Genomic DNA, 24,651 nt, shown 5'->3' on the forward strand with positions numbered 1-24,651 from the left:
AAGGTTTGGTTCAGCTGCCAGAGCAATTTATTTACAAGCAACTTGTCTAATAAACCTCTGATTAAAAGGATTTAATGAAGCAGAGAGTGCTGGGTGAGCCTTTTTCTGGATGATTTAGCCTCGTCCTCCTCCTTGATGGATGAATACTGTACTTGCCAACTCTGATAAATTGGTAGCATACCCCAGCGCTCTTTCAATGTGGATCATATTATGACTGTAATAGAGGCACTTTTCTTTCTATATACATTTAACTGAAAAGCAAATGACTGGACTGTTTAACCATTACGGTCTGATGTCTGGCAGAGTCACTTAGCCATTTGTTATCTGTGAGAATTACTGAGGTTTTGGTTTTGTGATATTGTTATCAACTAAATAGACCAAAAGTACTGCCAGATGAAACCAGCAGGTCTGTGTAGGGCAAAGAGGAAACTATCTTTTCTCGCATGACACACTGTCAAGATCGGTTTTCATGGTCAAATATTCAACTACTGCTGCATTTGAAATGGGCTAATGTCAACAACTTGAACTTCAGACATCTAGAGTGACTCCAAATGGCAAACTCTGCTGCTGTTCCCAAAATGACCACTCCAGGCTGCGTCCAAAAATGAGTTGATATCCAGACTCTCTTCTTTAAATGTACAACTTTAAAGAAGAAATTAACTTTAATAACCTCATGTAAATCATATTAAGGTTTAAAATTTTGCATGATAAAATGTGTGGCTGCTTTGATTGAGAGGTGTATGCAGACACAGGTGGTCGGTCACTGTCTGACCTGCATCAACTCGGCTTGTTCAAGATTCTCATTCATGTTTATGCTGTCATATTAGCCAGAAATACTATGGATAATATGACCATCCGAGAAGTCCGTCTGAATGTTTTTGTTTTTTAATCATTTGTTAGCACTAATTAGGACGTCTGTGTTTATACACCTACCCAGTCTGCCAATGCACCTTGCTAAGTAAATTGAGTAAAATTAGCTGACACCTCTAATCCTCCGAGAAAAAACAAACAAACCCAACAACACAAAAAACAACCACAACCAAAACGGCTTTAAAGCAGTAGGTCACAAACCATGTGACCTGGTCTGATGTCACCATCTTTTACCTACAGTCTATTATAGAGGTAAGAAGTCCAGAGAAAAACATGATGCTGTTGACTTTTTTTATAGATTTCTTGATGTTTATTTCTCTGTTATTAAGATGATACCAATAAAAAAATTCATTTAGAATGATCTGCATGGTTAGACACCACTGTAGGGGTTAAACAACAGTTCAGTTTTTAAATCCGCGCTGTGAAATTTTAAATACGCTGTCCTCAGCTCACATCATTTTCACCCATCTGTTTGCATTTTCATGTGCAGACTGCGGTGCTCGCATAACATGCCTGTCTCCTCTCTCTCCCTCATCTTTGCATTGTTTTCAAAATGCAAGAACACGGATGAATGTGGGCAGCACATAATTAAGCTGGTCACATGCATAAAAGTCAGAAAACAGCAACAGTGTTTTTGCACAAAGCTGCTGGTATATGTGCAACATTTCAAGGGCATCTCATCTTGAAACACTTCCAATAATTCACATGTTGACTTGTAAATGCTAAAAGATGGAACGCACATGTCCAGCCACTATCATTCTTCAGGTGGGGAAGAGCTTTGAGGCTTTTCTTTTTTTCCTCTCTCTTTTTACAAGGGATTCTGCATTTGTGAGAAGCAGCAAGCCCGAAGGCAAGAGAGATTTATTGCGTCCACATTTTGTTTGACCTCTGCGCTACAGCAGTTTAAGGACGCTGCATCCTCTCCTCAAACCCCGCAGCTGCCGGAGGCTCCATTTTAAATCCCACTTTTCCCTTCGCATTAGCCTGTGTTTTCTCATATCCCCCCTCAAGCTCTCCAATCTCCCTTTCTTTACCCTTATCCCTATCAAAGGACACAGTATCTTTATGAACTTTCTGCCACACTCCTGTTTTTTGTCCTGCTTAGTTTTATTTTCAACACAAATTCCAGGCCATTTAGTGACTTTCCTCACAATCCCTTTTCACTTTAAAATGAAAGTTTGAGGACTTTTAGATAAATACATGGAAGTGATTATGTTAGCAAATTTAAAAGCCGCAGCATTTTCTAAAGGCTTTCAGTGCAGTCATCATCTATTCAAAACATTGCTGGAGGAACCTTGTTTTAAAGTAATATGACGTTATTGTATTAACAGAAATGCACTTTTACTAATGGTTTCCAGCCCTAAGAATCAGACAAACAGTCATTGTTATGGAAGATGTTTTTGTGGGGGTTTTGGAAGCAGAGATCTGTATCTGCATCTGTAAGGAAAACACTGTCTGAGCCCACATTTAGGCCAAAAACCTCCCCAAAACATTTTGAGATAAAATTGATCCAACATTATTTCAGCATTATCTCCGAAATGGAAACCATGACTTCATTCATGTGAACTATTTCAGCTGTACTCCAAGTACTTCCTCGAGTCATCTGTTATTGAAATCACAGAGTTTGTTTCCAGTGATCGGCTCCTTGCAGGTACAAACCATATCTGTTGCTGGAGAGAGAAACCGTAATTTTCTGGACCACTGTTAGGATCGGACAGATAAGCGAGCACAGGGAGACGGGGGTCAGCACAAGGCCGCCTTCCTGTTGTGACATCACTCAAGTTGAAAGCCCAGGGGCGACACACAGAATTTATCACTTTCTCTTTATTGCCAAATGAAGCCCTTGAAGTTACTGCAGTTTGCATTTTTGGAGGCACAGACAAAAAGGGGTGATAAGGTCAAGGCAGGACTGGCCACATGGTTCTGTCTCCAGAAGGTTGTATCTATGAAATTGCTGGAGCCAGACTGTCTGGGTTTGGTTATGCAAATAAATGAATAACTATAATTATTGAACAACAGGTAAATTAAAGCATTCTTGGAAGGATAACTGAACTCTGCACTGAGTTTCTATGAAGCCTTTTATACACTTTGATGGCAGAAGCTCCTTTTTAAATTTAGCTATTGATTTCTGTATATTGACTGATCTTATTTTTTCCCTTTAAACATCTTAAAATATGTTTTTGAATCTCCAAAGTTCTGTCTTCTCCATTCATGTGAACCTTCTAGGTAGACAGCAATTGGTGTGCAAGGCATTGACGCTTTCACAGCCCTGGTAACTTTCAGTACTGGAAAAGAGAAACTATAGACAGATCTGAGCAGAAATCTGTGACAACAGATGATACTAAGACAAACACAGCATGAAAATCTGCAGAGCTTCTTGACAACATGGGCTGTCTCTGAAGCTGACAAGAAGGTGCTGTAAAGAATGGTGAAAATCTTCAGAGGGCATTTATATTGACAGATACATAATCAGGCTACTGGACATCATGAGAGGCCCCTCCCACTCAGACCATGAACCTGCGTAGCCTCAACGCCCGTACAACAAGGCTGAGTGGACTCAGTGCCATGAGTTTCCATCTGCACTTTATCAGTTCATGTATGTGTTTTTGTTACTATATGATTTTTAAGTTATTAAGTGTTATTCTGCTTTATTCTACTTATTATTTTAATACTTGTCTGGAAAACACATTTTGGTTTTCTTTCATATTTTTAACATGTTGAATGTCCGTAAATCTGTTTATCCATCAGCTATCACTGAGATCAGCTAAAGAGGCAGGACTGTGGCTGAGCTTGACCCTTGTGGCATCCCGTAATATGCACATGCGCCTTCTTTGTACTCCTTCACTTTTACTTGTGATTTTGCCACATCTGTTCATTTTCTGTGATGTTTTGGTCACATTGTGGTGCTGGCTCCTTTTGCTCAGCGGCCATCCCATGGGTACAAAACACCAGTTTAACTGTGGCTAATGTTAAAGTCTCATTCAAGGCCGATTTTTATTATTTGCTTTTTGATTGAATTAAATGTGCATAGTTGCACAATGCATAATTTGCATTATCAAATCTGCTCAATGAAGAGGGTATAGTTTTGTAGTTGAAGGTTAAACAAGTAACCCAAGCTAAAGCTGATTTTACATACATTTGAAACATGTTTGATTAAACTATATTAAACTGTGCAGTTACTGAGTTTGAATCCAAACCTCTCAACCAATCAGAACCTCTAATACTTGCTAATAACCCCTTGGGTTCAGTTCTGGCATGCACGTGTCTTGCCAAAAGAGTCTTAGATAAGAAAAACTGTATATGAGCAGCATGACTCTAATTTTTAAAGGACGGCGCACATGAAATAATGTTCTCCTGTTTTTGAAGATCTTGACTGACAAAAAGATTATTGTTCAATCTACTCGGAAGCAAATGCTCTGAGATACACTTCACAGTGACCCATTTTCTCTAATGACAGAAGTATGAAGGGAATATTCCCACCCAGGTCCTTGTGACATTATGGCAAAACACCAAAAACTGCATCAACCAATGAAAAACGTTTTTCACTAGCAGCGAATCACTTCTTGGCAGTTCTGCTGCAGTTTGTTTGCTTAAAGCCCTCCCTTCTATCAGTAACAGATGCATACTTTATCCAATATGTCATAGACAGCTGTGAGTTGCAGAAATCTCGAAGGCGGTCTCCCTCCAGATAAAATTACAATGAAGTGTTTTGCTTTACAGATGTGGAACAAATCACCAGCTGACCAATTTTTCAGTTCCGTTATGAAAAAGAACATATTTGCAGTAATCTCATCTGTCTCAATCTGTTTTGTCTTCAGATCGTTAATCACAATTAACAACAACAACAACCACTTTTCTAGAGGAAATTCCTTTATCCTAACTGTTAAACTGGAGTCTGTTGCGACATACACATGGAGGTATCTGCTGTTGATCACATGTCCCAAACAATCCTCCGGGGTTCCCCTCATTCTCACTTCTTCTGCCTTTCACATTCTCACCTCTTTCTTTTCTCTCGCTCTCTTTTCAGACTCCCTTTCTTATCCCCTGTCCCTGACTCCTCCTCCTCTACTCTCTGTTCCTTCCTCTCTGATCCGCAGCTGTGCCAGGACTTTTCTTCCCCCCTCAATGCCCCTCTCCTAGTACTGTAGATATAAAATTACAATGAAAAGATTCTGTATTTAAAGCTTACCCCTCCCTTCTCTTTAAACACTGTGCCACACCAGGAAAAAAAAAAAAAGCTCAGAAACAAGAAAGAACATGCAACTGAATAAAACTCAAAAAAGGCTCAAAGCCTCCACTTAGTGCTCTTATGTAGCCAAAGTAAATAGAGAGTGGCATGATGCACAGCAGACTTCAAGCTGTGTAAACCTTTGTTTGTTTGAATCTCATACGGCTGATCAAGTGAAACCTGAGCGGAAAATATCTAACACGTGAATTACCCGGTTATCCCACACCAGCCTTTGTGTTTGCGTTGCTTTTCTTTTTAATTTGAAGCGTTACAAAAATGCAAAATGGCAGTTTTAATGTTATTCATATGGACATAATTTCAAAGCTAGCACAGAGTAAATTACCACGCCAGCATGTGAGTTTGTTGTTCTTCTGGGTGAAATATACTAACTTTCCTCAATGTGCTGTAAACAGCTGAATGGTGAAGCAATAAAGACGGTTCATGCGTAAAGGCTCCTGGCTGACACTAAGAATACAGCAAAGATTTTTTTTTTCTTTCCAATATTTAACATTGGCTTCACCACTTTAATTCATTCTCATTAACTTTGTCTCTTTTGGCAACTTCTCTGCAAAAGCATTTCACCCATTTGCTAAAACCATCGAGGTTAAATGGTGCCGATGAGTCACCGACAACAAGCAGACATTTCCACATCTCACTGGTCTGGCTCGATGTGAGACGCGTCTGTTTGGGAACACTGGCTGGACATTATGGCCAGTGGCCGGCACAGACTTCACATTGTGTTAACAGAATGCTCCCTTCTTTTTTACCAAAAAAAAACAAAAAAAAAAAAAAACTCACTACCCCTCTGGACCTGCTGTGAGCTCTTCACATAAAAGCCCAAAGAAGAAATGTCGCGAAACAAAGAAAGTCTTAAATAGGCAGAATTTTATTAGTCCAATCAGTCTTACTTTTTTCTGCAGCCAACACTTAGCAAGTCTTCTTGGTTTCTATTGCTGCTCCCAGATAGTCCATGCATCTGCTGAGCAAACTATGACTTTAATCATAGACGACACTTCAATAAAAACCATACCCTCTGATGGGATCTGGATGGGATGATTAGAAAATACAAACCCTGTGTGTGCTGGAACTCTTCTTAACATTCAAATCAAAATCCAGTAGAAGAGGAGCTCAGTTTGGCCCTCACATTAAAGTGCTAAAATCCACTCGGCCTGACAAAACACCAGAAAGATTGTAATCGATTCGTAAAAGTCCGAGATGGTGGACATTTTCCAGCTGCTAACAGTCTAATTCTGAATTCCTTACATGCTTATTAGCACTCTTGCTGGTCAACACCAAGAAAACTTAATAATATGATACTGCTGACGAGTTCTTATAGCAGTACTTTTGTCTTTGAAACTAACTTAAATACAAATGTTCTGTACAAACATATGTGAAAAAGAAGTTTTCCACAGGAGTCCCTGCAATCCTGTGGAAAACTAAGTGTACCCAATGATTCAGCAGCTTGTAGGACCACCATGAGCAGCAGTAATTTGAAGAAATTGTTTCCTGTGTATCAGAATTTCACTGGGCCAGTGCAACGTGTGAAAGCTTTTTGTGTCACATGACTGCCAGATCTGAAAAAGTGAATCCAGTGTGGAAATGCCTGCATTCTAATGGCCAACAGGAGGTCAACTCCTGAAGTGAGATTAGCTGCCAATGAGAAAATGATCCTAATGACCTTGGTACCTTTTCTGGCTTCATTCTCTACTGCAACTGCTGAAATCAGTTCTGAATTTGTAGTTTTATGGCAAATAAATTAAATTAACTCCAAATTATGTAATCTGACTGAATCAAGGCATTCAGAAAAAAAAAGCTTCCATAACAATTTTGTGTAACGTACAATTTAATATGATTGTTTTCAGTGAAACGCAGTAATCTGCAGTATTTGCAGCTGCTGCAGTTTTATGACCACCTGGACAGAAAAGTACCTCAAAGCACTGCTCATATATGAGGCATTTCACTGTGAAGTCAGCTGTCCAACGAGTTGTTAACAGCATGTCTTAGGCCACACTGCTAACCCCTGTAACCCATGTAGCACCATTCAGTCACCCTCTTCAGTCGTAATATATACACAGTCAGGCCTCAGCTTAGAATTTGGGTCGGGCCGCAACCTGCAATTATGGCCGGCTGTCACCATTTTGTGGCATTCAAACAAGTCATGGTAGGACTTTAGAATTTGTTTCTGTAAGTTCATAGTCATCCAGGTCATGGTAGACTTAAGTGGTTGAGTTTACTGCAACCAGATGTCTTTTGTAAGTCCTTGAAGTCACTTCAGCTCTCATCCAAACAGCTTCTTCAGTTCTAAAAGCTTTCCGTCAGCCTTAAAAATCACATTTTTTTGAAGACTTGAGGTAATTTTGACTTTAAAATGTTTCATTTAAAACTGTAGGAGAAGTTGAAATTGCATGTGTTAAGATCTTTTTGCATTTCCCGTTATGACAATCAACTGATTCCCTCCACGGCAACTGTGGTGTGATTTTACAGAATCATTACCTGGACCGAAGCACAAAGAAAGGTTTCCAAATGGGTTGTAACATCTCCTGAAAGCTACTACAGCAGCTTTTAAACAGTCACCAGAGGAGAGACAGAGAACATGTACAGAGGGAGTGCTACATTACACTGAGCCCTGCCAACCTGCAGAGGATAAGCTCCAGAGGGTAAAAGTCCCCCTGATCTGCAGGAAAAACTACAACCAGCTGTATCAACACTCGCTGAACAGGCTACGCACCAGCAATGGCTAACTGCTCAAAAGCATTATCATGAAGGCCATGTTTGTTTTCCTGGCATTTTGTGATGGACTATATTACTTTTTAATTGTGGAGAAAGATAATGTTTGCCTGAAAGCTTATAATCTTTACTTTCATGACCAATTAAAGGCCTGCTCCTGCAGTTTAGTACTGAAGTGACGTGGAGCTGGGGAGCTCACGAGACAGAGAGACTGAGAATGATTGGACAGAACATGAAACATTTTTTGACACATACTGAAAGGATGGAGCCTCGATTTTCCAAAATGAAAATCAATCTTTAGACTACTATTATCGTGTCTTCTTACAAACTTCACAACTCCAGATTTGTAAAAGAAACTTCTTGGGGTTTTTTTTGTTTTTTGTTTTTAAAAATTGTTAAAATAGAAATCTAAAATTGAAAAGTTTCCGTTTCCTTATGATGCTGCACCAATCTGCTGCGGTGAAGAGAGAGCTGAGTGTGAAACCAAAGCTCTGCATTTACCGGTCGATCTCTTAACCTCACCCGTAGTTATGAGATTTGGGTAGTGTCCGGAAGAATGAGATCACAGGTACAAGCAGCAAGAAAGAGCTGCTCTCTTTCAGATCAAAAGGAGCCAAGCGAGGTGGCTTGGGTGTCTGATTAGGACAGGGGTGTCCAACTCCAGGCCTCAAGGGCCGGTGTCCTGCAGGTTTTAGATGTGTCCTTAATCCAACACAGCTGATTTAAATGGCTAAATTACCTCCTCAACATGTCTTGAAGTTCTCCAGAGGCCTGGTAATGAACTAATCATTTGATTCAGGTGTGTCAAAAACCTGTAGAACACTGGCCCTTGAGGCCTGGAGTTGGACACCCCTGGACTAGGATGTCTCTCAAATGACTCCTAGGACAGGTATTTCTAGCACGTCCTACCAAGAGGAGGCCCTGGGGCAGACCCAATACATGCTGGAGAGATCACATCTCTTGGCTGGCTTGGGAACATATCAGTGCCTAGGGAGAGGGAGGTGTAGGCCTCTCTGCATAGACTGCTGCCCTCAAACCCAGATAAGCAGCAAGAAATTGGATGGATGGGGAACTTATTATACTTCCAGCTCCATATTTTTATTCTTTGACTTCACAAAAATAACTTAGCATGATTCATAGTTTAAAATAACACTCAGCTAAATCATTGGGAACCAACTCAGTTCAGCCACCTCATGAAAGCAGCCATTTAGACTCCTGTCTCTATAAGGTCACCCTCTCAATGACCCAGCTCTTCTGACTAGCTGACCCTTCCAGTCAGAAGGCTCAAACAGGACTATGTATGACAACATTCAGACAGTAGAAATAACTGCTGATGTTGAAGCATCCAAGAGTTTAGGCTTTTGGATCAAATAATGCTGACCTCATTATTTGACACTCAGGCTATGTAAGTGTATATAACAGAAAGGAATGAAAAGGAGTAGATAGTGGATCGTGTGAAATGTGCTTGGATTTTCATGCTCTATATACATAATCCTTCAGCGTAACGCTGATATAGTCACAGTGCACCTTTAATTTTAAAGCTTTACACTTTGTAGTGCTTTGCAACTATATTTAACACAGTATAAACATGAATTAAAATTAGTTTTATTTATTCAACTGTGACACAGAACTTGTGAATTAGTGGCCAAGCTCTTCCTCTGACTACCGTAGGGCTCAGTGTCAATTATAATTAAATTAGGACAATTGTAGCATTTGGGGAAACGAGCCTGTTCTGTGTTTACCGTCTGTCCTCTCATCCTCCTCCTACATAGACAAACTGAGAGGATCACAGGACAGATGGGCGAGCAAGTGACAATCAAGCGGCAGGAAACCTGTTAGGAGGAGCCATAATTGCACGGCCTTGGAACAAATAGCTACTTTAACTTGAACCTGTAAAGACAGGGGAGATGGGCTGTCCCCCTCAGACTGTTTAGGGTGTCTTTAACGTTGACAGATGTAAAACTTACTGGCTCACAGTTTACCTAAAGTCACACTGACACACTGTTTTATATTGGCCGTTTAACTTCCTCCCCTTCCAAATAAGACTTTTTTATATATTCCAAGTAGTGCCAAAGAGACTTTTTTAACATCTGGAAGTCATCCTTTCCCCCAATCCTCCATTTTCTGACTGCAATACTCTGGTTTATAAGTAGTTCCCATGGTGCATCCCTGCATGAAAACTCCTAATCAGCTCCACTGTCTCTACCACCAACACACCCCGGGTTTACAGTCTGACATTTCACATCAGTCGACATAACACCTCCTCAAACGTGTAACTGAAACAATATAAGACAATGTACAACCTGGTAAGGCTGACCCCCCTCCCCCCTTCCCTTGTCTTGCCTTTAACTCTGGTAGAAGAAGGCGTGTAATCAAGTCATAGCTCAAAAATGCAGCATGTGTTTCTAATCAAAGCCGTCTGTGGACCTGGTTGAATTCACATGTTTGGACGTTTCAGCTTTAGTAGAAAACAGCCCATTTGTTGCGATGTCACTGATGTGGCAACAACAACTGGAACCAATTTAGGAGGCAGGGTGACCTCATGCTGGTCTGCTGATCTGGAGTACCAGATTTTTGCTTTGTGCTAATGGTTTCTCTCAAACAGAGGAAAAAATATGCTGGAGACGCTTTAAGATTTTGGCTGTGATGGAAATGAAAAAGCTGGTGATGATGAGACAAATGTAACTGCGAATACACTCAAAGTAAGCCAGCGGTGTCATGAGGACTGGGTGTTGAGTTTCTTTGATGTAAGGTGCAAAGTGCCATCTTTGAAGACGTTTTACAGCTCCGTCAGTGTCTGGAAGGAGTGGTCTCACACACACATGAACACAGACACACACAGAAAATGCATGATTTCTGTCCTTGGCTAAAACTCTGGGTGCAGACTGTTTCTTGTTATTGGAATCAGTATTTTATTGCTATTTTTTTCCGTGTTCACATCCTTAAACTTTCCTCCAAATATTACTGAAAAAATCTGCTTCTTCCAGCACAAGTTGTAATTTTTCTTTGAGGCCTGCACTATATATTTTCTTTTATCCTGGTGTTCTGTGCTGGCGTCACCATTTCCAAGTGTGAGCTAAAAGTCTGCTCCTTGATCTCATTTTCCAAACCATGTTCTTATGCAGAAAACTTTCCACACATGTGCAGGCACATGTCTCTAATCTAGAGCTGTATCAACTAAAACGTTCAACATTTGTTTTGAACATGTTTTTTTTGTCTTCAAAGCATTGTGTTTGATTTTCAGTAACCTCAGAGTCCTATCTTTTTTTTATTCTCAAAAAAAGCAAAATGTTGGCTAACAAAAGGTTTCTGGGAGTATGACAACAGTTTCATCGACCATCTGCCAAGCTATTTTTTTAAGTTGCAGTTTCCCTATAAAAGTAGTTCCCTGTAACTAAATGGAATATGGAAATATTCTAATTTGATGATTTGCTTTTTGAAGATTCTTTAGAATTCTTTCTAATGGCCTGCAGGGGGCTCCTCTGATTGCAAAATGTCAGATTATGAAGAAATCTACAGGCAAATTACCGATTTATGACCTCAGTAACCACTTTCCTAATGTTGTTAGTTCCAAGTTTCTTTAAATACAACATGCTGTTTATTTACTAAATTGCTTTCTTATTTGGGCTCAAAATGACAATAAAGCTAATGCTTTAGCAAATGCTTTAGGGCTGACCATTTGTTTTCCAAGCTGCTACTGTATAAGTGTTTCTTAGTTCCCAATGCTCATTTGCTACATCCGGTTTCAAAACCCCAAGATGGCGATGGCCAAATTGCTCAGCTCAACACTTCAAGACAAGAACCAATTGTTTCACAGTGGCTACATTAAAATTGTATATACAGTCACCTGGTGGGAAAAAACACCTAATTAAAGACTGACCTTTTAATCGTGCATTTAATCTGGCACAAGGATATATTTTAGCCCAATGAGTGATCTCACTGCAACACTAAGTGTGCTTCAGGAGTTCTGACATGAGTCATTCCAGACAGTAGAGGAAAACTGAAATAGTTTTTGGTCTTGCTGCAGACAGTTGTTAAAAACATGAAATGTAATAACTCTCAAGCAAAACCCATACAAGCAGAGTTGGTCACTGTCTCTTTAAAGCCCCCCTCATTAAGACACAAGTATATTGTTCCACAGGGCCTTGAACCACATTTTCCCTTAGTCAACAAAAACCACGGACTTTCCAAAGTTTTTATTTGGTTGAAATGCAACCATCTCCCCCCACCTATGTTCCATGGAAAAAAAAAAAGCATGCAAGATCGAGTACTGCTGAATATGAACAAATATGGAAAGTGAGATTTAACCAGCTAGAGTAGTGAGATGCTTAAAACATAGCTTCTAGGAGCTATAGAGAACAAACGGCAGAAACGTGCAGATGTGCACAGCTGGATCTCTTTGTATATTTAATTCAGGTTAAATACACTGATCATCAAATGTCAGCATTACATTTTGTGTTAAATTTCTTTGGTGCAGATGAAGTGCACACATGCTGCTTTCACCACAGGGTGGCACTCTATCCAGTGTCCAACTATCACACCACAGCTTTACATGAAACTGAACCCAAAGAGAAAAAACAACTCATTTTGGTTAATTATATAAAGGAAAATAGCTTTTCTTTTTAATTACACTCTCTAACAGCAGTCCAGTGCTCAGTGTGCCCCATGACATCACGAGGAGAACAAGTCAGTCCCTGTGACGACACAAGACATCAAACACTCCGGTGAGGAAAAAAACAAGCTGGAAGCGTGGTTCAAGTAAAACAAGAACTCTCAGGTGTTCCAGGTCGCAGCTTTGCCAGCTGGAGACATCAGCAGCCCCACCGTCTCAGTGACTCCAGCAGCATCTCTGCTCCTCACATCTGCCCTGAATTAACATGTAGCATGTGTCCCCTCAAAGCTGAAATTCTTTTCACAGATGTACAATGTAAGGGGGTGGGGGGCAGGGGTGGGGGTTGTGGTGACACTTAATGAATCTTCCAAAGTGGTAGAGTCGTGCAGGAGTAATGTAATACCACAAAGGTCCTCGTTTCCCTGCTCTGCACATTTTCACTGCCTCAGGGTGACATCACTCGCAATCACTGACAGATTTCCACTGAACTGTTTTCTGACATGCAGAGCTTCTTTTTTTGCCATTAGCAAATAATCCACAAGATTCTCTTTTCGTATTAATCATCTTTAAGCCTGACACAGACTCTTCAGTGGGCTGGAAACATTTCTCATCCACACCAGAACAAGTCAGTGGGGCAAATTAAGTTGTCATGTGCAAGGAGAATTCAACAAACCAGCAAAAACCCCGTCTATCTAAAATAGCTTCTCCTAAATCAAAATAACACTTAATTACATTTCTGCAATATTAATAATCAACATAAGTCTATACAACCAAGCCTAATTTGTACTTCAAAGTTTTCTCATGCCTGCACAAAAAGTCCAAGCCAGTATCTGAAGGTTAGCCACCTTCACACATTATCACCAACAACAATAGGTGTTAACATAAGCAGCTGATGGGGTTCACTTACCGCTGGTCTGAGATGAAACAATCAAAACCTGAGCAACGGAGACCAGCAGAAAAAGGAAAATCCTTAAATGCACAAAGCTCTCCATGTCTATAAGAAAGACATGAGCTGTCCTTGTGTGCAAAGCGAGGGGAAAAGGGATGAGAAGAAGAAAAAAAATGTTCAGGTTATCACTGCACCACCATGAATACAAGAGTGCCTCTCCTTGTAAGCAGCAGACCCAACCCTGACTGCGAGAGTGCTTTTTTTTGTGTAGTTACAGCTTTAAATGAGAAGAATGCTGGCGAGCCTAATTTTCCTCCCCCTTTTGTCAGCCCTCTCCCATAACCATCCTCTCACAGGCTTTGTGGCTGTGAGAGAACTACACCCATGTTCACAAGCTCTCATAGTTTCCAGTGTTTCTTTCTATCTATCTTAAAAAATGAGCCATCTTTACTCTGACGCATAGAAAAAGATGTCAAGGAGGAGATAAGAAAAATGACTTTGCTTGTTTGAAGGTGATTTTTTGTTTCTTTTCTCTCCTACTTTTCTTCAGAACTGGTCACTAAGAAAGACCATAAAAGCGCCTTTTTATTGCTGTCTCTGGGGCACCAAACAGGACAGTTTTTACTGGGCAATTAAAAGTAAGAATAGAGTTTATTACAATTGTTTTTCAAAAGGGAAACTGAAGTCAAGAAACTTTATTTGAAGATTACATTAAATGGATTTCTTAGGCAATTACTGACATATTTAATTATACTGAGCAACAAGCACACAAAGAGAGCTAAAAACCAAAGTGAAATAGCTGCCATGGGTGGTCATGACTGTAGGTGGTCATCGCTGGGAATCTGGTGTGTAATTTTAGAGAGAAATCTGGAGTTGACACCTCTTGACTTACGATGGGAACTTGGAAATCGCCTATGCAAACAACAGCTTGACATCTGATTGGAGAGCAATATTTTAAACAAAAAGAAATGCAACACTTTTTTAAATGGCTTATTTTTTCACTCTATCTTGTAGCACCTTAGCAAGACCTTCACAGACACCTTAGCAAAGTTCCAAATTTTAATACAATCTAATAATTTTCTTGCCACAAAAACAACATCAATATGCTTCTAATAATCTACTAATCTATTTCATAGACTGTGTTAGAAAGATGGACATAGCCACAATTATATCCTCGTAGCATTTATGAGCCTCAGCTCTGAGATTTTAACTGTCACCATCTTGTTTTTTGTCATTTTAATTTTTAAACCACATGGGACCATATTCAAACGAAAGGCTCGATTAGGGCTGTTAATAGCTAATGCTAACTCTGGTTATCTAGCTTGATTAGCAAGATGTGGCTGTAATTGGATGCTGATTTAAGAATAGTTTTACAGTTACTTATGCTAGTTATGGCATTTTTTCCAGTCTTAAACCTGTTTATTTGTGCTGTAAAACTTTGGAATTTTAATGGGAGTCTATGAGGATTGATTCGACTTCTGAGACAGCCCCAAGTGGCTATTGGAGGAAATGCAGTTTTTGGCATTTGTTACTGGCTTCACTTTACAGCCCTGGGAGTTGCTATTTGCTCACATTTGCCATAAATCAGTGAAATAGGCTTTAAATGAGCCAATAATTCATCCACATGGAAGAGAGACAAAGGAATAACAGAGCGTTTCCAAGAGAATGATTTTCACTTTCAAATATAGGGACTATCGTAGCTCAAGAGTTGGGAGTTCGCCTTGTAATCGGAAGGTTGCCGGTTCGAGCCCCGGCTTGGACATTCTCGGTCGTTGTGTCCTTGGGCAAGACACTTCACCCGTTGCCTACTGGTGGTGGTCAGAGGGCCCGGTGGCGCCAGTGTCTGAATGTGTGGATGACTGAATGTGTAAAGCGCTTTGGGGTCCTTCGGGACTGGTAAAGCGCTATACAAATACAGACCATTTACCATATGATCTGTATATCAGTGTAATGAATAACATCATGAATGACAACACTAAACAGCAACAGAAAAGCTAATGTGATAGAGCTGTAGTTAACACTTTTTTTTTTTTTTTGCTCTTAATTGTAGATTAACTCATACATAACTGAATGTAAACCTACAGTATCTAAGATCGTTTTCTAAGCCCAGTTTTGACACACAGACATCTAAACCTCAACAATGTGGCAGGAAACAGCTGTGTGCCATGTTCACCAGGTGCTAGAAGTGCCAGGTTATTCCATGTGTGTATATATAGAGAGGGGGGGCGTTCGTGACACTGGAGTAGAGGTAATGCGAAAGACAGCTGTTTTCTTGTTGGCCCTGCCCAGAAACCATGTCTGCCAATTCCCCCAGAGTCCCACAGAGCAACAAGACTCACAAGAAGCATCAGCCATATTTTCTCTGTAAACTGAAGGATAAAGGAAACACTAGAACACTGACTGCAAACACTGCAAGTTGCTGCCTGTTTCCAAAGACTTTGTCATTGCAAAGAATGTTGCCAAAGGGAGAGCAAGTGATCTGGGAATCAATTAGTGTGAATCCTGGTTTGTCCCCTGCTGGTTTGTATACAGGCTAGCTTGGCAACTGACTGGTTAGAAAGTAAACAGTATTAATCTGCATGCAGAGGAACTGCCTCCCTGCTTGCATGTGCTGATTGGACTGCCTTTATTTACGGTGGCCCCTAGAGACAAAGCATGTATAAACTCCAAAACACTTACAAATTCCAAATAGCACGCACAAACTCCTCAACACATACAAAATCCAAAACACATGCAAACTCCAAAACACATGCAAAATCCAAAACACGTACAAAATCCAAGACACGTACAAGCTCCAAAACACGTACAAAATACAAAACACGTGCAAAATCCAAAACGCGTGCAAAATCCAAAACACGTGCAAAATCCAAAACACGTGCAAAATCCAAAACACGTACAAAATTCAAAACACGTGCAAACTCCAAAACACATACAAAATCCAAAACACGTGCAAAATCCAAAACACGTACAAAATTCAAAACACATGCAAACTCCAAAACACATACAAAATCCAAAACACATGCAAAATCCAAAACACGTGCAAAATCCAAAACACGTACAAAATTCAAAACACGTGCAAACTCCAAAACACGTGCAAAATCCAAAACACGTACAAAATTCAAAACACATGCAAACTCCAAATCACAACGGAAGTGCTCCAGGACGCTAGGGGCAGTGTTGAGCTCGATTTGTAAAATAAACGGCAAGTTTGTTGCAAACACATGGGCTCTAGTCTCCGTTGCGCTTCCCAGGTTGCCTAGCAACTATGATACTAACAGCTGGAAACGTGTCATACAACTTTTTTTGACAGAAATGAAGGAGAACATATTTTTTTTCATTTGTTTGTTTGTTTCTACAAGAGCTTTGTGTGATTTGATAAGTATCTGAGGCTGAGACCACAGGCCAGTAAAACATGATTTTTGGGCTTCATTTCTGTACTGAACAGTCATTTAAGATTAGCTAGTAAATAACAATTAGCTAATGTTGTTCATGAGACTAAAGTCATATCACTTTGGTAATGTAAATATAATATGGCCAATATTATGGTTATTATATTAGTCATTATTAGGTATTACAGCAGTGAACATGAACTCTTTGTCAAATACTGAGCTTCAGTACAGATTCAAGTTGCAGTTATTTACATGTCTTACCACCTTAAATCTTCACTCAAAGACAAGTATATAGGAATGACTGCCAAATTTATTTGCCACTGAAGCCGAAGGATGGCATCTGAATAAAACCTCTCTTGACATGCCTAGATGACATTAAAGCTTGGTTGGCTCTAAACTTTTTAAATTTGAATGAAAAGAAAACAGATTTGTTGGTGTTTGGACCCAGTGGCCCCTGTGAGTCCTCTTCTTTTCATTTGGAACCCCTGGAGGTTTATTTTAAACCTGTTGTTACTGCCCTTGGTTTTAAGTTGGACCAGTCCATTTTTACCATTTAAGGCGACTGGCAAGAGTGAAATCGTTTCTTTCTAGGCAGCACTTTGAAACCGTGATCCATGCTTTTATTTCTTCCCCTGTGGACTACTGTAACGCACTTTATGTGGGGGTCAGTCAGTTGTTACTCTGACATCTGCAGCTGGTTCAAAATGTATATTGACAGTGCATATATAGGTGTATCATATATAAGAGACAAATGTTGTTCCTTCAGTATGTTGGCATTACTAAATTTGGCTCAAATGCTTACATACATGTGTAAAAAGAAAATGTACAAGCTGTGAGCTGTTTCAAATCAAATCACTTTTATTGTCACATCACATGTGCAGGTACATTGGTACAGCACATGTGAGTGAAATTCTTGTGTGCGAGCTTCACAAGCAACAGAGTTGTGCAAAATACAATAATGTAAACAAGCAAAAAACAAGAATGGCTACATCTGAAACTAATAAATATATGTACAATATATAATAGTATATATATGTTTCTGATAAAATGAAGAGTAGACTGATGTATTAAATATTCCTTTATTGGGTGAGAAAATCAGACCATGTCATAACTGCTTTAAGTCATACAGAATAGATATCAGAGCTTTAAACAGGCTGACGTCTGCTAAATGGGTCAAACTGGGCAGAAAGTATACAAACACATAACATCCTTATAGAATATGATGTAACACTATAGATCAACTTACCTCAGAATATATAAAGCATATAAACAATTACAGCAATATGATGCAACAAACACAGCAGTGCTACTGATCCAAAATACTCAAAGCTTCATAGAACTGAAACAAACATTTATTTTTAGTTCCATTCTGCTGCTGATACAGACTTTAGGTTTCTGAACATTAAACTTGTTGCTGCCTTTCATAGTGCGTAACTTGAAGGCCCTGAGTACTTTCTCCCACACTGGAAACACTGGAATGATAAAATTATTTGAACATTACCTAATAAGACTGATTCAGGACAGACAATTAGTTATTTTAAACGTTTCTAGCAGTCCTTCACAAACAGGGAACAGTCTGTCTATTCTCTCCATCTGTCAGCTGCTGCTGGCTCTTCCTCCTCCTCTTCCTCACATACTGCTGAGATTGTCCTGGTGGATCATCAGGGGTGCAAAGCCTCACAGATGATGTAATGCAGTGGGTCCCTCAGTCTGTCCTCACTCTGGACACTTGCAGGTGTCACACATAGAAATCAAATGTGTGATAAGCTGCAGGATTCAAACACAAGTGTGACTTATAAATACATGTTCATACTTTTATTCCACAATCAGAGAGAAAGAAACAGAGAGAGTGCAGGACAGACAGACAGGTGACAGTCTCAGGTGTACACACTGCTACAAAACAGCACCAGAGAAGGAGGATTTAGTGTTTGTGTCATTACGAGTGCTAAACAAGAAGAGTTCCCAGATGGTACAGTGGACACATGTGTGACTCCTGTGATTAAAGCATCTTTCTTTCAGCTTAAGGAGTGAACCGTCAGCTGACTGACATGACTGACTTTAATTACGCATAAAATCATCACATTCTCTGTAAGATTAAAGTCAGCTATTGAACGGCGAATATTTTGAAGTGAAGGCTTTAAAACCAAGTTAGTACAAACGTCGCTAATGTCACATAACTTTCCCGACATGTTGCCAACAGTAATGTTTTAATGTTCTTCATTATAAAAACATTTGCGCATAAATAAGTGACATAATATTCAGTACTTACTTCTGAAAGTTTACTCTTCGTCCGCTCCGCTTCCGCCGTTTTTTTTCGGCAAAATTATCCAAACCACCGCCGCGCTATGAAGTCTGGGATATGTTGGGCCATGAAGGCTACACAGACCCATCCTTAAAATTCAGGGAAATTAAGGACGCATTTGAGGGCCGCATTTCGAGCAGCCTTTGAATTGGGACAGTCTTTGTCGTGTCGCTGTGACATAATCGGCCTTAAAATGCGGCCTTTAAGGCTGCAGACCCCAAATCCGGTCATTGGTACTTCCTGGCTTGTGTAGTTACTAGGTAACAAAAGCTCAACACTGCCCCTAGCGTCCTGGAGCACTTCCGTTGTGTTTTGGATTTTGCATGTGTTTTGGAGTTTGCGCGTGTTTTGGGGTTTGCACGTGTTTTGGATTTTGCACGTGTTTTGTATTTTGCACGTGTTTTGTATTTTGTACGTGTTTTGTATTTTGCATGTGTTTTGTATTTTGCACGTGTTTTGTATTTTGTACGTGTTTTGGATTTTGCACGCGTTTTGTATTTTGTACGTGTTTTGGATTTTGCACGTGTTTTGGATTTTGTACGTGTTTTGTATTTTGCATGTGTTTTGTATTTTGTAAGTGTTTTGGAGTTTGCACGTGTTTTGTATTTTGCACGTGTTTTGTATATTGTACGTGTTTTGTATTTTGTACGTGTTTTGTCTTTTGCATGTGTTTTTTATTTTGTAAGTGTTTTGGAGTTTGCACGTGTTTTGGATTTTGTAAGTGCTTTGGAGTTTGCACGTGTTTTGTATTTTGTACGTGTTTTGGATTTTGCATGTTTTTTGTATTTTGTACGTGTTTTGTCTTTTGCATGTGTTTTTTATTTTGTAAGTGTTTTGGAGCTTGCATGTGTTTTGGATTTTGCACGTGTTTTGTATTTTGTACGTGTTTTGTATTTTGTACGTGTTTTGTCTTTTGCATGTGTTTTTTATTTTGTAAGTGTTTTGGAGTTTGCACGTGTTTTGGATTTTGTAAGTGCTTTGGAGTTTGCACGTGTTTTGTATTTTGTACGTGTTTTGGATTTTGCATGTTTTTTGTATTTTGTACGTGTTTTGTCTTTTGCATGTGTTTTTTATTTTGTAAGTGTTTTGGAGCTTGCATGTGTTTTGGATTTTGCACGTGTTTTGGATTTTGTAAGTGTTTTGGAGTTTGTACGTGCTTTGGCTCTAGGGGCCACCGTATTTATTTAAGGCAAGCTTCACATTTATTTAAATTGAATGATTTGCTGTTGTTATAATTAGTAAATGAACAAGGTTCATGTGGGGTTTTTTGTTTGTTTGTTTGTTTGTTTGTTTGTTTGTTTTTAAAGAGACTAAATCATTCGTTGTAGAACAATATATGAAGCTAAAGTTACTGCCCCCCATTTGTTTCTGGATTAATCATGGGTTAAAGCCTCAGGTTTGGCATTTTAGCCATCACTATCTTGTGCGATGATTTTTTGGGAACAGAAAAGATGGTGGCGTGTTAGCGGTTATTAGTTAACCAGCTAGCAGCCTGCAAGTACAAATGATTGCACAGCAGGCTTTATTAGGTGTTAGATATTTAATTAAAATGCCCCAAAGGGCACAAAAACCACAAAAAAGGTGAAGATGTCTACCTCAGGGAACTCAGCAAGCTGAGCTGCCTGCTTCAGACACGTGTACCGACACCTACCTGTCCAACAAAGTAGTCACGTCCCTTGTAAGTAAACTATAAGCTTCAAAACAATTGGAATGTTTGAGCAATAAAATTGACTCCTCATTAGTTTAAATAGGGGAAATTAGCTAGAGAGAAAAGATGTAAATTTTTTTGGTAACAGACTCGTGTTTATGTGCTGTAAGACAGGCCATTTATGAATAAAGCTAGCTAGCTAGCCAACCCCAAGTGGCTATCAAGACTATTGCAATGTAAATATTAAATGCAGTGGATTCCGATAAGGAAATTTAAAGCATCATATTAACTATAAAAATGTAAATGAGATTTTAAAAAGAGCTAAAATCAACAATCGCTGGATAATCTGTGAAACAATCTGAAACTAGACAACTTAATAGCAAGGTTTTCTTCATGTATTAACATGAAGTAATCTAATTATTTGATTGCAAAGTTGCTGCCAGGAAGATTTCACGTTTTATAATACAACAGACATTCAGCCACACCACACCAACAACTGCTCTTAAGTAATAAATCCTACTTCAGTCTTAATATTTTTATGGAAAAAAGATGATAAAGGGGGACACTTAAGCTAATTTTCAACCCATTCCTTTATTCTTGGACTCCGCAAGAGGAGCTTGTTCAAAATAAAATTTATTTATTTATTTATTTATTTATATTTTTTGATTTTACAGGCTTTGGTGCAGCCCTTCAGTTCAACCAGCATCTGAAACAAGCTGTTGTAACATTCCTCCCACTCCATTGAAGCTAACTGTTCTGATTGCCCGCCCTTCATTAAGACAGGGATATGTGCTTTTATTGAAAGCCAAAAGTACAATGAAAGTGTGAGAATCTAGCCCCTAAATCAGTTTTAACCGTGACCTTTTGTCCGTTTGCTGACCTCATCCTCATTATCTAAAAATTTACCCATGTTTAAACTGAATAGCCACCAATTATATATAAGACAGAAAACAGGGGAAAGCAGCATAGGTCCCCTTTCATAACATGGTTTTGCATGCACAATGTCTGCTGCATCTTGGGTGATTTCCTAATCTATTTTGCAGTCAGCAGATCAATCTGCAGCTCTTGGTTTCTTTTTACATAAAAGGCACAGAGTCATGAACAAATATCATTTGCTAAAATTACACTGTCATCACTAAGAATACATTAAAGGGGGAAGGGATTATATTTTCAAATTTCAGGGGTTTGAAAGATGATTATCCAACTCCGCTTCCTGTCTAAAAAAAAAAAATCATAAATATATGGGACCTGTCTTCACTGCACTGTAACTGAAAACTCTCTGGACTTTGTCCAAACTCAAGGGAAGTGAACACATTAGACTGTGGCTGCACTTACTCTGTTATTAATGAATTAAGCAAAACTGCAATACTTATTTTACCAAAAACAAATGTTCATAATGTATTTACATCATCATACACTGAAAGACTCACAATTTACTCACATGTAAATTAGCCCCGTGTTATCAAAAGCGATTAACGGCTTTATTTCTCAGCCTTTGCTCATTTAGTCAACTGAAAACAATAAAGTGGGATAGTCCATGCGTACAGCTTTTTGCTTGTATTTTTTCTTAATAAACACGTATTGATTTTAAAGAAGGTGAATGGTCTTCGTTTTCCAATTGCATCACACTTTTCACAGTCTCACGATGGTGGTTGCCAGTTGGTATCTGACCAGTCTCTAAGGCCCCTATGACTGGAGCCCAAGCTTGGAAGATATTCAAGCATGCTACTGGTGCATGATTCAAGCTGGGGTTGGTGGCAAAGCGCAAATAAAAACAGAGTTCTTGACCTCTGAAAAAAAATTCTGTACTGCAAGCCTCATCCCCAAAGTTCCTGAATTTTCAGACTTTTCTGAAAATTCTGTTTGACTTGAAATAAAATGATATCTCTGGTCAACCCGGTCTCACAGCATTTTTTGAAATACTCACAGTTTTTAATCTATTAATGTTGCTGGACATGAACTTCTATTTATTCCTCAACACGAGATTCCCTGCATATTGTGTTCCTAAACCAAATATTTCATCTTCCCACTTCCATATAATCTAATCTGTATGCATGCACACAAACTCAAATACTTAAGAAGAAAACTAGATTGCTTTTTATGACTATTTCACAAACTGCTGTGAGACTGCACTGCTCTTAATATCTTGCAGGCCCGGTCCCTGGAGTTCTTCTAAAGGTTCCTGGACTATGGATAGAGGTCCTGTGGTGGAAATGCAGCTTGCAGAATGGGCAAGTTTTAGACAGCTCAACTCTGCTATGCGTTTAATGGCCCAGGAAAAAAAATTATATATAGATCACTGACTTCACATTTGCAAGTCTGCTGTATAGGGAAGTAGTTATGAAAATCTCTGATCTGACACATCTGGCATCATCCATCTATCTACTCCTCCATCTCCACCCACAATACTAAACTCCTCCTTTTTGGCTTCTTTTTAAAGCAACGAAGCCTGTGTCCAGAGTGAAATGGTATCAGATGACTGCCAAACCCAAAACTTTTCTCCTATAACTTTGCCTAAACTGCGTCACAGCAGTTCACACATTCTCATCCTCTATGATGTTTCAGTGTCTCTGGCTAAAGTTGATGACTGCAGCAGTTACTCAAAGTGCCTGCTACAGTGATTTGGAATACAGGCACTTTGCCACTTGCATTACCTAAAAACACGTTTAAAAGTTGAAGCAGAATGAGGCCTGGCTCTGAAACAGCATGCCTCGCACTTCTGAAGGTGTGTTTGAAATGTTCGTTTCAAGCCTTTAAGCAAAAAGCTATTTTTTAACTTTTAGTTTTTTTCTGAAGGAAGACAAACTATAAAACATCTGTACATTCTGTGCTCCTTTTTAAGACATCCGATGGCACTGACAGACTTTGTGGTAGGGGGGCTTCTTTGATAGCTTAGCTCTGGACTGAACCGGAGAATGGAAATAATTAGCTGTGTCTAAGTCTCCAAGGCTACGACTGCCAAAATATTGCAATAAACAGACTGTGCAGCCAGAGCTCGCACACCATCAGCAAGCTCACCATTCCTCAGGAGAAGCAGCCATCCATAACCATGAACTAGAATTGTTTCTGCCTTGCATTGCAAACATTACATTTTAAACCACAGCACAGAATAAGAATTCTGTCCTCAGACATCAGAAATGAAAAGATTTAGTTCTGATGTCAACTCATTTTTTGGAGAACAGGAAGCATTTTGGAGCATATGGAAAGCACATGGAGCCCACTGTAAGATGCAGACCTCAATGATGTATATGATGTTGTCAAAGGAGCTCAGTGAGATAAAAAGAAACCTCCAGGTGACCCACACTTATGTAATATTTGTCCATCTTGAAAAAAACTGAACCAAAGGAGAAGAAAGCATTTATTCTGTGTACATTGACAAGAATCAATAAATACAGTATTAGACCTGACAGATGAAAAGTTTTTCAGTGGCTCCAAGCAACAGATTGGACAGATAGTCCTGGACTATGGAGAAAGTTCCTGTGGTAGAAATGCAGCTTCCATAATAACGAAGTTTTAGACAGTATGTCTGTGAAGGTTCTCAGTCATCCAGGTCATCGTAGTCAAAGGAGCTTGCAAAGAAAAGCGTCTGGACTTCTTTAGGTTGCTTGAAGACGTTGGCAGAGAGTTGGTGTCATAAACTATAATCTATAATCCAGTTTTGAGATCCCTTCCCAGACGCCTTAACGCCCACTCACATCCTGGGCCATCTGACCTCAGGAATTTGCATGATAAGGTGGGGCCAGGTTTCACAATGAACACACCCGAAACTCTGGCTGATTGGGACCCACGCCCAGTTTCACACCTTGGCTCAGGCGATTAGAGGATCATCAGGGGGTCCTTTTGTCCCTCTGTGGGGGGTCACTCCCACTAGGTTTATATCTGTGACTCTCCACCATTTGACCTTAGAACTGAAGAAGCTTCTCGGATGAGAGGTGAAACGTCTTCAAGCAACTTAAAGAAGTCCAGACGCTTTTCTTTGCAAGCTC

General features: G+C 39.5%; 1 protein-coding gene across 1 annotated transcript in view; it reads right to left on the reverse strand.

Moving 5' to 3' along the window:
• Positions 1–13,614, reverse strand: part of col5a2a (collagen, type V, alpha 2a) — a 41,611-nt gene extending 27,997 nt beyond the window's left edge. The window contains exon 1 of the mRNA XM_082508159.1: positions 13,345–13,614. Within this exon, the coding sequence (XP_082364285.1) occupies positions 13,345–13,429 (85 nt within the window). The 5' untranslated portion in view covers positions 13,430–13,614. The remainder of the gene's footprint in view (positions 1–13,344) is intronic.
• Positions 13,615–24,651: the final 11,037 nt, after the last annotated feature.

Source organism: Aulonocara stuartgranti, assembly GCF_965226115.1.
Source record: "Aulonocara stuartgranti genome assembly, chromosome: 16".
Classification (NCBI taxonomy): Eukaryota; Metazoa; Chordata; class Actinopteri; order Cichliformes; family Cichlidae; genus Aulonocara; species Aulonocara stuartgranti.